At 40.2% G+C, this 13,546-nt stretch overlaps 3 protein-coding genes across 4 annotated transcripts in view; 1 reads left to right on the top strand and 2 right to left on the bottom strand.

The window, feature by feature from the left end:
• LOC116253907 (protein DETOXIFICATION 55) overlaps positions 1-13,546 on the top strand; it is a 41,133-nt gene that overhangs the window by 6,453 nt on the left and 21,134 nt on the right. The gene's annotated exons all lie outside the window — the stretch shown is intronic.
• The window catches only part of LOC116253911 (60S ribosomal protein L18-3-like), a 53,409-nt gene that overhangs the window by 27,835 nt on the left and 12,028 nt on the right, over positions 1-13,546 (bottom strand). The gene's annotated exons all lie outside the window — the stretch shown is intronic.
• LOC116255284 (uncharacterized) lies at positions 2,447-9,290 on the bottom strand. The gene is given in 12 exon segments (XM_050077961.1): positions 2,447-2,744; positions 3,776-4,740; positions 4,853-4,900; positions 4,990-5,181; positions 5,417-5,539; positions 5,667-5,701; positions 5,704-5,911; positions 6,004-6,163; positions 7,220-7,284; positions 7,384-7,566; positions 7,681-7,762; positions 7,944-9,290. Coding segments are annotated over 11 exon segments (2,043 nt in total). The 5' UTR covers positions 8,882-9,290; the 3' UTR covers positions 2,447-2,744; positions 3,776-4,731.

Genomic DNA, 13,546 nt, shown 5'->3' with positions numbered 1-13,546 from the left:
TCAATGGATCATATACAAGAGTGAAAGCACATCTATTAAAAATCAGTCAAAAAGGAATTCAACCATGTAAGAAAATCACTAACGAGACTTTGGCTCAGTTGAAGAAAGAACAAAAAGCCTTTGAGAATAAGAAAAGCACATCATCTGGATCTGATTTCATTGACATTGCTTCAATTTTACATGATGATATTCAGAATCCTACCAAAAAAAGAAAAGTTGTTGATGTTCATCAGAAATCAATTAAGGATTCATTTAGTTTACAAGGACGGCGAGAATTAGATCTAAAAGTGGCAACATTTTTCTATGCTAATTGCATACCATTTAATGTAGCTAGAAGTCCATATTGGAGAGACTTAGTTACATCTATTACAAATTCTAACTTGACTGGGTATGTTCCCCCTAGTTCTGAAAGGCTTCGCACTGTACTACTAGAACAACAGATGACTCGAGTGAACAAATTGTTAGAGTCTCAAAAGTTCACTTGGGATCAACACGGAGTTTCTATTGTTTCTGATGGCTGGACAGATTTGCAACGACGCCCTCTTATTAATTTCATTGCAACTTCAGCAAATGGACCAATTTTCTTGAAAGCAATAGATGCATCTGGTGAATACAAAAGTGTTGAGTATCTGAAAGGATTGTTTATGGAAATAATTGAAGAAGTGGGGAAAGAAAACGTTGTTCAGCTAATTACAGACAATGCACCTGTATGTAGAGCAGCTGGTATTGCGATAGAAAAGGAGTACCCTCATATCTTTTGGACTTCTTGTGCAGTTCATAGCTTAAATTTGGCTCTAAAGAGTATATGCAATCCACCAAGTAAAGAGCAAGATCCTCATGCTTATGAATTATGTTCGTGGATTGAAGACTTGAAAAAGGATGTGAGGAACATCAGAAATTTCATAGTAAATCATCAACATGCACTTTCCATTTATAACAAGCATTCTGATCTAAAATTATTAAGAGTTGCAGAGACACGTTTTGCATCTCTAATTGTTATGGTCAAAAGGATAAAAAGGGTGAAAAGTGCATTGATCAGTATGGTGACTGATGATGATTGGAGTTTCTACCGTGCTGATGATGATGACAAAGCTCAAGCAATCAAAGGAATGATTCTTGAAGACAAGTGGTGGGATCAAATCTTTTATTTTCTTGCATTCACAGAGCCGATCTGGGAGATGTTGAGAGTTCTTGATTGTGATAATTCAACGTTGCACTGTGTGTATGAGATGTGGGACACTATGATTGAAAAAATCCAAGAGGTTATTTTTAAGCATGAAAAAAAAAGTATTGCACTTGAAGATTCAGCATTTTTTGATCATGTGCATAGAATATTGATTGCAAGATGGGATAAAAGTAGCAATCCTCTTCAATGCATGGCACATACATTAAATCCTAAATATTATGGAAAAAAGTGGCTTACAGGGGGTGTTGGAAGAACCCCACCACATCTGGATCTAGAATTATCAACAAACAGAGTAGCATGTATTAATAGGATTTTCATTGATGTACATCAAAATCGCCGAGCTAATGATGAGTTTGAAAGGTTTTCTACTGGAATTGGAGAAGATGTAGGTGCAACTGTAGACAAAGATAATTATCCATCTTTATCTTGGTGGATTAAACATGGAACTGCTTATCCTACTCTTCAATACCTTGCTTTCAGATTGCTAGTTCAACCTGCTACATCTTCATGCAGTGAGAGAAATTGGAGTACATATTCACAAATCCACACTATAAAACGAAATAATCTCACAAGCAAACGTGCAGAAAATCTGGTTTATGTGCATTCTAACCTTCGGCTTCTATCACGGAACAAAGAAGAATATAGGTAAATTAAGTATATGATTTATTGATTTAGATGTTTCTCTTCTTATTCGCTAACATCATAATAATTACAATTTTTTTGTCTTGTAGGGAAGGAGAAACTAAATATTGGGACGTGAATGTTGACGACTTTAACTTAGAACAAGAGAATGAACTTGAAGTTGTTAATTCAAGATTCGAAGAACCTTGTATTCCCTCAACATCTTCTACTGTGGAAGAAGAGGAGATTGGGGAGAACGATGATTTGGGCATTGATGATGACTAGAATGATGATGAACAATGTTTTGTGATGATTGATGAACAATGTTTTGTAACTTTCTTTGAGACTTTCTTGCTTATGTCTTAGCGGTTATCACTTTTGAGATTGGTGATGAACAATGTTTTGTTTGAGACTTTCTTTATTATCATTTTTAATTTTTTTGAATATAATATTCGCCGTATCCGCGTATCCTAAAATTTTGAAAATGCCGTGTCCCCGTACCCGTATCCATAGGATACCCGTACCCGTATCCGTGTGACATAGCTGCTTCCAAGTGCAGGCTGGAATCTCTCCAAACAGTTTTCCATTTCAAGATAGCCCACTCTAAATCTACAAGAAAATATTCCACGGAATGAAGAATGAGAGTAGCAACAGCATTTCCTGTCAAATTATTTATTGTAAGGTAGACTTTAGACTCCTTAATTGGCTATTCCTCCTCTGTTCCTATGACTTTCAGAAGCTCCGATGCCATATTGCAAGCAATTGCTAGATCGTTGGGGGACGAGCTTAAATAAATAGCTATTGCTGACAAACTTTGTGAAGCCTTTGGATTAGCCAAATTTGTAGTTCTGCACATATGATTAGCCCATTCTCCAATAGAGTTCGCCAAACTGCAAGGTAGTATTTTCCCCAGCAACAAAGCAATATCAAGGAGAACCTGAAAATAGATTGTTGTTGAGCAGTAAGTTACGCCAAGGCAATTGCTAGTAACTATCAGAAGCCAGGACATGGGGAAACTGGAAAGGACAAGCTTTAAAAGTGTAATCAACAGACTATTGCTTCCCACCCTAAGAGAATGCTTGCACTTATTAGACAGCAATATGGGAAAGCAATGCAAACCATGAAAAAGATTCAAATACACAAGGTCGCAAAACAATCACTTATGTTTTAACAGTGTCCATTTAGAAATATGTAGATTGAGCGCGAGGCAAAAAAGATAGGAAAAGACACATGCATACATTGCTTATCTAACCATGACCTAGGCCTGTGCCCTGGTCATTTCAGCAGCCCAACTTCAGGAATGCAGCACAAGTTGCTTCCCCAATTATAAGTACTAGCAATGAACTAGGGAACTTAACCTAGTCCACAAAGACAAAGGTTGAACAGGATATGCAATCTAATTTGATAATCATGAAGACAAAATAACTCATATGTGATTGCACAAGAATCCCGATACACCAAGAAATCTGAAAGAAGCATCAAGTACAAACTACACAAAATGTAATCTCCAGTCACCACATGACAAATCATATCTTAAGCAAAACCATTTCAGGAACACTGATAACAAAATGGCATGTATGGCAATAAGCATCACCAATACCAGTATGTAGGTGCCCTACGTTACACGTAGGAGGCTGGGAAGCAGTGACTAAAGATTCACAAGAGACCCAAACAAAGCCAAACTAAAACATTTACAGATATAGAAATCTAGTTTATTGCAAATTCTTGCATCTTCCAGAAATGTATGCGTAAAACGAATTTAAAACTGTACAAATAAACTGAAGCCATGTGAATATTAAATTATTGCAATAAAGTTAGATATCAGAACAATTACTATTTTTCCAGAGGTGTGTTTTCTTGAAACTGATAGGCATGAGAGAGGAAAAGGAAAAATAAAAGCATTAAGATTCTAAGAAAATAAAACCCTCTCTGGAGACAGACATCGAGTGAATATAAGTTTGTATTTACCTCACATTCTCAAAATTGGGAAAGTCCTAGAAGTTTACAAAATAGTGGCCTTATAACCATCTTGAAAAACAAATAAACTGTTGTCAGCTTCTGATCTCCAACAGATAAATCACATTGACCAACTTCATTATCTTCCATACATGCACTTTCCCCTGAATTAAACATATGTTTCCAATCAGACATCATTTTGTTTAGAGTATCCTCAATATGAGACCCTAATAGAATTATTTTGAATAGCTCATGCAGGCACATTAGGGACAAACGGAGTACTCCTTCTCCATCATCAAAAGCTCTTTTCTCTTTTGCTTCCTTGATCTTTGGTATTTTCTCTGTGTCCAAATGTGATTCAAGCAGGCAAACCAGCTGCAACAATGGAAGCCCTAGGGACTTGATATCTCCATATATCAAAGCCTTCAATGGGTCATCAGATGCCATCGAGGAGCAAGTTTTTAACTGACGAAGACAAGCATTGAGTACAAAACGAATCAGCTTAGAGTGACATGCGGATGGCTTGTGTTGGGAAGTTTGACGATGATTCTGAGAAACAGCTTGGCAATTGTGACTTTCATCACCATTTTGCATCACCATCATGAATAAATGTTGAACACTCACGGTTGACAGGAAAGGGCTTCTTCTTTGACTGAGCTTCAGCAACTCATTTTCATGGCCCTCTTTGCTCTCACAATTGGGCGCATTAAACATATCGGAGGAAGTAGAGTTCACTCTCTTTCTCTTCGAACCATTCTTAGTAGACTTTGGAAAGTAAACCTTCTCAATTGAATCATACAAATTAAGGAAATTCTAAAGTTCTTTTTCATATTGATTTTTTTCTCCTTCCTTTGCTTTTTCCAAGTCTGTCGCAACAGCATTTACCAGCACCTCTAGAATTCCCAACAAAATAAATGCATGGTAACTAGTTGTTTGTCCATCCAGAGACTGTGCGTCTACCTCCTTAGTTAAAATATCTGAAGAAATGTAAAGGCAAATTAGCAGCCAAGAACAAGGTTTCCAGGAGAATGATGCTATCAGCTAATATACCATACCTTCCAATCTCACCGTCCCGAAGTACTTCCTTACCTGCAATAGAGCATTTGCAAATGCCTCAGCACAGGAGACCCCACCAGGCTGCATTAGCCACCAATCATTAGCCAGAGCTGTGATTTTGAAAATTTGATGATTTATTATTAACCAGAGGTCAATATGCAAGAAAGTACCTCATTCTCCTGAGAAAGACAGAAGCCAAAGCAAGACCATGAATGATCTAATGGCTGCTTAGTTTTACCTGGCGGCTGGAGAAAAAGAATCCAACAAGCACATGAAAACAAACAATCAAGTGGTTCATCAAGATAGGGTTTCCCATTCTCAATTTTAATACAATTGTCCAAAACAAGACGAAAATTGGATTCCTGTCAACAAAAAACACATATATCAAGCACTAATTTAAATAATGAAAAACAAACTGCAACAAAAGCATGAGCAAAGACAATGGTTTGAATGGTTGAATTGCACATTCTGGAAACAATAGTCAAAGAAGTTCAGATGGATAAGTAAGGGCAGAATATTAAACTTTTGGGTCCATTTATACTAACCAACCAAATTGGTAGTCTGAGAATCTGAGATAGGAGGTGAACCAAATGTTACCTCTTAGGATATATTGAATTTAAGAAAATGAGGCAAAAGGAAATCCAGTACAATCTCCGCCAGAGATGGATCAAACAAAACAAGCTTCACAAGGCCTTGGTACAAGGTCTCTTTTACTAGTGCCTGCAAAGCAAAAAAAATATTCAACATGCTTAGACTGATGCAAGACAATGTGTGCTTGTGTGTGTGTGAGGGCAAGTGAGAAAGATACAGAGAGAGAGAGAGAGACCAGTGAGAAACCAAAATATACCTGCTGAGATAGACACCTCCTTAGTGGACCCCTTACTCTTGGAAGAGAGTGGCTCCCATCCGACAGTTTACCTCAGCTTGCTGGCTGCAGCTAGCTTGGCTAGATATCTCAGATACCGAATCAGAGTCCATCTTACCAACTTTCTGTTCTGACAGGATCAGATGAACAATTGCACTGGTTGCAGATACACGTACTTCAATTTCTCTTCTAAATACAGCCTTCCGGACAACCAGAATCATATACCTCTGTTGTTTTGGGAAAATAATTAAGTATAAAGTAAGCCACACTGGCTCACTTATTAGAAATTTGTGCAAAAAGATAACCAAATTGCAGAGACCTTAAGATCATGACTGAGTTTGGTGAGCGGTAAAAGTGCAATGAAAATGCTCAGAGCGGTTCCAGAGTGCATGAATGTGAAATAGTCCAACAGCTCTTTCAGATGGGCAACATGCTCCAGCAACGGATAAGGATAACTTTGTACCAGGCGGCTGAGAAGTCTGCAGAATCAGATACCTTCAAAAACTAAAAGAAAACTGTTCCCTTACATGCAACAGAATAATATTTCTAGTCTGCAGGTGAATGTGCAAGAAGAACAAGGAACTAGAAAGTTGCACAAAGCATTCATCTCAAGATGTGCAGCATCCATCCTCAGTAAGCTAAGCATCCATATAACTAGGATATAGCTATCCCACCCTCAAGTTTTAAGTGAACTGGAATTTATATAATACAACAGAAAGAAGAACCCATGTGCACCTACACATACTCATGCACACGTGTGGATGGCTTTTCAAAATTGACGACATTGTGTAGTGAAGGGCAGAGCTCCCCCTCCAACTCTCAAACTTGTCTCAGCCAATGCCTTTCAGCTATTAATGCTTGGTCAATTTTTTTGTTTGCACTTTACCAAACAATGCCACCCTCCCGATGCCAGAATTTGATTGTCAGAAGCTGGTAGAGTATCACAGTATCACTCAGCATATGGAACCTAATTATGCTGGAAAAATGACATTGTATCGTCTCCTTTGACAAAGTCAAATGTCTAGTGCTTGTTCATTATAGACTTGGTAGCTATCTAAAGATCTATACATGCCCCATTTACCGACCCTTCTGAAGTAACATAAGCAGAAACCTTTGAGATGTAACAAGCACCCAGAACGTCATTCCAATCACCAGTCTTGATTCCAGCGACAACTGAAGAATCAATACATCGATAACCGCCTTCTCTTAGTAATGTAAAGTGACAATTTCCAGATATCAGAAGATTTCCCATTTTCCAATAATTAATAATTTAATCGGAATCCCTAAGAATGATCAAGCTAAAGGCCCAAGCTCAGTGCAATATTTAGTAACCTCAAAATTTATATAGATTTATACACTAATTTCTTTCATCATTGGCAGGTAAACATTCCCAAACCCCAGCTTGAGCACTAAATAACAATAATCAAAACCCAACTGCCAAATTCGGAGGATATCAGAAAACGATTGAAACAGCGTACCACAAGCATGAGAAGTTTTAAGATTCCTAAAAATACATAAATTGCAGTTGAAAATACTTGATAATGGGCACACTCTGTTGAGGCTTTAGAGAGAGTATCCGAAACTTGCACTGCTCAATCACCTGCGGCAGCATATTCATGAATAGAAAAATTAACGTATTGCCATCTAGCAACCATAATTAGATTGATCATAAGGCTAACTATGTTAAGTTTCCGTCCACCTCATTTCTTGCCATGTCATGGACATCAAACAATGTCTTGAGTGTTTGAATGCCCAGTCCTTCAACGCCCAACAACTCGTCATCTTTTGTTTCGTCAGAACGACCAGCTGACTCCAACAAAAGGAACCCAAGCTCCACTATGTTGGGTATAATGTACTCCCTCCCGGAGCCGCTCTCATGGATCTAAAAGATAAAATAATAAGCTCAGATGCACGAAAAAATTCCAACCCGAAAGTTGTCATCATTCTAGTTTTCATTAAACTTTGTACCATAAGAAAAATGAGGAGAGAGAATTACCGCTCTTAGTATAGCCTGTTCTACCATTTTAACTGACTTGAAGCACTTTTCCTTTACATTATCCGGAAGCCATTTACAAACACTGCGAAATCAAAACTTGATGTATAACTTACAATGACAAATAAAATTCTTACAACAAAATTCCATAAGAAAGCAACTGCTGTAAACTAATGAAAAATAAAATAATCCGAGTATAAATACTGCAGCAATCCAAAAAAAATCTTCACAAACAAAAATGACAGCAAAATCGAACATAAAATGACCTTGCCAAGCGGTGATCGCGGTGAGAATTGAGGACTGCGATCCGTAAAACGCTCATGGAAGCTTCGGCAAACCTCCGAATTCTCCCGAAAGAGAGCAACATTGCAACCCCAAAGTGTGACATTCTCTCGGGACTCGACCTCAGTGTGTTTAGGAACTGCTGGCCCAACAACGGATCCTGCTTCACCACGAAATCCAGATGCAGCAGGGTCGTTCCTTCCACCTGTCTCCGAACCAGAGCTGGCCATGCCCTCGCGTCGCTGAAAAATCCAACTATCCCATCGGCGACAACCTTTCTGTCGAACCGCTTCGAAGCCACAATTAGGATCTTGTAAACAAGAGGAGGAACGTCTTGAGGATCAACGCCTTCCATAACCGCGAAAACCTTTAACAGGAACTCGGACGACCGCGAATTCTTCCGCTCACCAAATGGGAACTCACGAAGCAGATGAGTGATTCTCAAGAGGAAGGAATGCGTCCACTCCAGCTCGAGAATCCGATCGAGCACGGAGTCTACGTACTCGATCGCAGGTACCTGGTCGTGGCATCCAGGAATCCTGAGCGACGGGGTGGACTGGAGCAAATAAAGAGCAACTGGAATGAGATCGAGAGGGAGAGCGAGGTCGGAATCTATGGTCGGGGCCTCCTGGAAAAGGGAAAGAAGGGTTTCCATGAGAGAAGGAAGGAGGCGGACCGGGAGTGAAGGGAGGAGGGACTGAGAGATGAGAGAGATTGTTTGGGGGTTAGGAGGAATACTACGGGAGAAAAATAGGCGGAGGAAGGAGATGAGGAAGGAGAGATGGAGGCTGGCGTTTTCAGGCGAATCAGAGAGGAAGGAAGAGAGGGCGGAGGGCGAGCTGCCGTGGAGGCGGACCTCGTCATCAGTGATCGGTGGAAGCGGTTCCTGCGAGGACACCTCTTCCGACTCCGGCTCCTCCATCTTCCGCCGCTGGCAAGGCTTCTGGTTTTCGGATACCAGAGAGAGAGGGAGAGAGAGAGAGAGAATAACAGAGAGGGAATGATGGCCGGTGGCGCGCTGATCGCCATGGCCTCGTCGCCTCGACTTGCATTCCCGCCAGATTTTCCGATTTCTTTTTTCACATAGCGACCCGTAACCTACAGGTATTGCAATTGAGTGCCTAAAGTTTGGGTTCTTGCAAATAGGTGGGACAAATGTTTATTTCAAAACTTTATGGTTATTCGCCGCGGCATCTTTCTGGATATTCAACTAAAGTAATGTCCAAAAACTCCCATAGCTTAACAGCACGTCGAATTAGATATAGAATGCCAGCTAAAATATGTCAACTCAGAAATTTATGTCAGTTCCAATTGAGTTGCTTCAATTAATATCGTAGGCAATGTATATAAAGACTTAATAACAGTTTTTAATTAAATATTTATAAGGTATGTGTTTTGTTTTTTTTGTAAATGACTGTTTCCATGACAATCAAGGGGAGTTTGGCAATAAGAATATTGCAGTTGATCATAAAGACTGAGGTATATTCATGGAACATTAAAACATGTTATCTTATGAACATGCTATAATTTTTTATGATTGATTGTTAATGTCCCTATTGTTAAATGCGTTGTACAAATCAAGGAGTGTTTCATAAATATGCCCACATCTTTAGAATAAATTGTTAATGTCCCTGTTCTCAAGCATCCGAACTTGCCATTAGAGATGACAAGAGAAGTAGTCAAATTTGTATGGTAATGTGTAAATGTTTATGTTACCAGATGCCCTCTTAAAAATCCAAGGGCGGACAACTACTCATCTATCAAACAAGTCGACGTTGAACACCAGATAACTAATATATACATACATACATACATATATATATATATATATATATATATATATATATATATATATATAATTACAGCAATAAAAACAACAGTTGGCCGGTTATGTACCATGGGTCCGAATCAACATGGCTAACTTAAGTAGAGCATCCATTGTCATTTCAATGATGGAAGATGCACAGAAGAAACTGGGCAGTGATGAGTTGTATATAGATAAAGATTGTTGACGACAAACGGAGATATAATTAATGAGTTTGGAACCAATGAATGCAAAAAAAAATTTAATGTGATTTGTTGATGAATTAAAAGCATCTTCCATCCATTCCCAGGGGAAAGAAAATGGCAGCGGCCGTCACACTGCTGTTGCTTGATTCCTTGTTTGCACATGTGTATGTGTGTGTGTGCGTGTGCATGTGTGGCGTGAATTAATGTAAACAAATTGAATATATATATATATATATATATATATATATATATATATGCATGTATAATGTTTAGTATATAAGTTTTTTAAAATTTTTGATGAGTTTTTAAGTACCTATTATAAATATTGACAAAATAAAAAGCATACTAATTAAACAAAATCATCATATTTAAACGTGCTTATTTAGCGCAAAAAATAATGCGTGTTTGTCTGAATTGAAGTTTTTCGGGTTTATTTTGTGGCTGATAAAGCGACAAGTAGGGACACTCCATGCTAAATAACACGAACTATGTTGAATGGCACTCTAGTTTCAAAGCAATCCTTAATTTGAGGTAGAAAGAAAAAGGTTTTACCAATTGGCGTATCTCCCACAAATAATACAAACTAAATTTTGAACCTAAGATTGGTTATGTTAAAAAAATGTTTTTTTTTTTTTGGCATTTAAACAAAAACCAGGTTCGTGATTAGGAGGCAGACCGGGCCGGAACAGGCCCTATTTATTAAAAATACATTATACACATAATATATAAAATTATAGACAAAAAAAAAATCATCCATGCTGATTATCAGCAAAAACCTAGGCCGGTGCAATGATGCGTTAAAAGAAGAGGCCCTTCATGGAGTTAATTGCAAAATGATGGATGCTTAAATGAAAATTTTCCTAGCTACAGCATACCCTTGTATTTTAATTGCAAAATGATGGGTGCTTAAATGAGAATTTTCCAAGCTATAGCATACCCTTTGTGTTTTTCGCGCGCCGACCGAGGAGGCGGGAAGGAGAGCCGCAGTTTTACTAGGGTTTTGTGAGGTTTTACCGCTTTAGATTCGCCGGGGCAAATCCGGCCGGCCACCATATCGGTGGCAATCGCCATGACTACCGGCACGGCCCTCTTCTTCCTCTTGAAGTCCTCGTCGAGGGGATGGCACCAACCTTCTTTGTGTTTCCTGCCGTGGCTTCCCAGGAGGAGGGTAGTGCCTGTAGGTTTGATCTCCATGGTCGGAGAGGCTTCGCCCTTCTCGACCTCCGCCTGTTGGTGTTGACGATGGAGAGCAATTGAGAGAATTAACTGTGAATGAGAGAATTAACTGTGGACGGGACTGGTTTGGCAAAGAACTAGATCGTTATGATTGCAAGGGATGTGCAGTCACTTAGATAGGAAGTATGATGCCATCGTCTCCACAATATGGGTATACTACTGCTTCACCCAAACTGCCCTAAAGAGCAGGGGGAAGGGTGGTTTTTTTTTGCCAGGTGGCTTCTTTCGGAAGGAGGCCCATTCTTCATCAGGGTCTATCAGAATTAAAGGAGAAAAGGTAACAAATGTTGTTTTATTTGTCAATGATCAGCCATTATGGGCGTGTATCTGTCGACAAATCAACGCAGGTTCTGTATAGATCGGCACGCACGTAGAGGGAACCCTAATTTCGAGCATTTCTCCATTTCCTGATTATCCAATAGCATGGTATTGGGAAACTGAGCCATATTGCTGTGATATTTGACCTTACGGATGGAGTACTGCCGATTAATGGACCCCGTTTACACTTGACTGATCATATGTTTCTTAATTAGAAATCCAAACTGGGAGTTGGATTCAAATTAAGCGGTAGAAAAAACTGTAGATGCGTGCCTTAGTAGTACTGCCAAAACATTGGGCGTGACCTGCGAAAGTTTTCTTTGCCTTCTCATGCACACCTATCCATCATCGATCGATGTAGCTGATGGAGAGAGGGGTGATGACCTCCTAATTCTCCCCAGTTGACCTGAAAAAGCTCTGTCCCATCCTCCACATCGGCCGATTTAAGACCTCGGGTCTCCCAGCATCTCTGATACGAGCCTACTTAGAGCCCGTACTTCACACATTGGTACCTCTACCGAAAGCGCTCATATTTGTTGTGAGGCTAACCTTTGTGTTCATGAGTTTTGCGAAGAACAAGCAGGAGTGACTTCGAGCAAGGGTAAAAACTCTAGGAAGGTTAACTTTCGTAGTTTCTCTCTAGCATTTACGGCTAAGGCGTTTTCTAGCGGAGTTGATGAAAAACGTAGGGAGGCTAAACTCCAAAAAGCGTCTAAGGCATTCTTGCGTGAAGGCGATGTTTTCTCTTGTGAGGTTAAGAACGCGAGGTTCGAATAAGACCTAGGTTACCTTAACCTATGAGACCTAGACCCATCATGTCTAGGTGCGGAAGACCTAGGCATGCTTGGCCTAGAGGACGAAAGCCTAGGCGCACCTAGCCTAGATGAAGAAGACCCGGGCACACCTAACGTAGAGGGTGAAGACCTAGGCGACTCTAGCCTAGAAGAAGGTGGGCTCGGCATGAAGAGGAGCGATGGACCACCTAGTGCAACCATGGACCAGCGTGAGGAGACAAGTGGATCCGGATCTAGCAAGATACAAGAAGAAGATCCGAAGGACAGCCATAAGGGGATCCGAGATCCAAGAAGGATCCACACGCATGAGATGAAAGACGGGTTCAAGATCCAAGAACATGAGATTGAAGACTTCATTTGGGATCCGGGAAGAGCACCCAAGACTATTTTATTATTTTGTTTAAGTTATTTAATTCATGTACCGTTTCTCTTTTATTTGAGTCGGTTTTTGTAAGTCTCATACCGAGACAAGTTAAGAACTGGTTCGGCCTATGTCTATAAAGGCACGAAACCGAGACGATGTTCATTATGCTTTGATTTGGAATGAAGTGAGAGAAGTTCTCTCTTTCTCCCTCGTGGAGTTCTTGGTCCCTAGGGCGTGGCTTCATTGGAAGCACTACACAACAATACTCACTATTGCTGTGATAGTATTGAGGTTCCCTACTCCGTTAATGGCTGCCGGTAGCCATTAACCGTGGTGATCTTCAACGAATCCGAACCAAGGAGCCTTGGGTAGGTGGATGTGCAATCACCTTGAACACGATGGTGATTAGAAGCAGCCGATCTATAAGAAGGTGAAGAAGACGACAGCCCGTGGGTCTGGCCGGCGTCCACCTTCATCATCGACATCCGGAGGAGCAACTATCGCAAGCTAAGTATCCTCCATCTTCCCGAATCTTAATGATAGTGGTTCTGGTTTTCCCCGATCTATGAGATCAATAGGTAGACCCCTCTTGCACTCGAAGATACCTTAGTCTGACTGGAGAAGGCTTGCACGGTATCAAATAGGTTGGAAGGCTTCAACGAGGGGAATCAAGAGAAGCAAATCGGCGCATTCAGCAGCCTTGGGGTTGCGGTCTAACACCGGTGGAGACTTGAGATTTCCAGCGGCTAAACGAAAGAGCTTCACATCCAGAAGGTGTACACAGAGTTGCTAAAACCTGGAAGTGAGGTGAGGAAGAAGAAAGAAAGACCGAAGAAAGTTCGCGGAAGGAAAGGAGGAAACGCGC

This window comes from Nymphaea colorata, chromosome 5, assembly GCF_008831285.2.
Source record: "Nymphaea colorata isolate Beijing-Zhang1983 chromosome 5, ASM883128v2, whole genome shotgun sequence".
In the NCBI taxonomy this organism is placed as follows: domain Eukaryota; kingdom Viridiplantae; phylum Streptophyta; class Magnoliopsida; order Nymphaeales; family Nymphaeaceae; genus Nymphaea; species Nymphaea colorata.
This window is presented reverse-complemented; position numbering and strand designations above follow the sequence as displayed.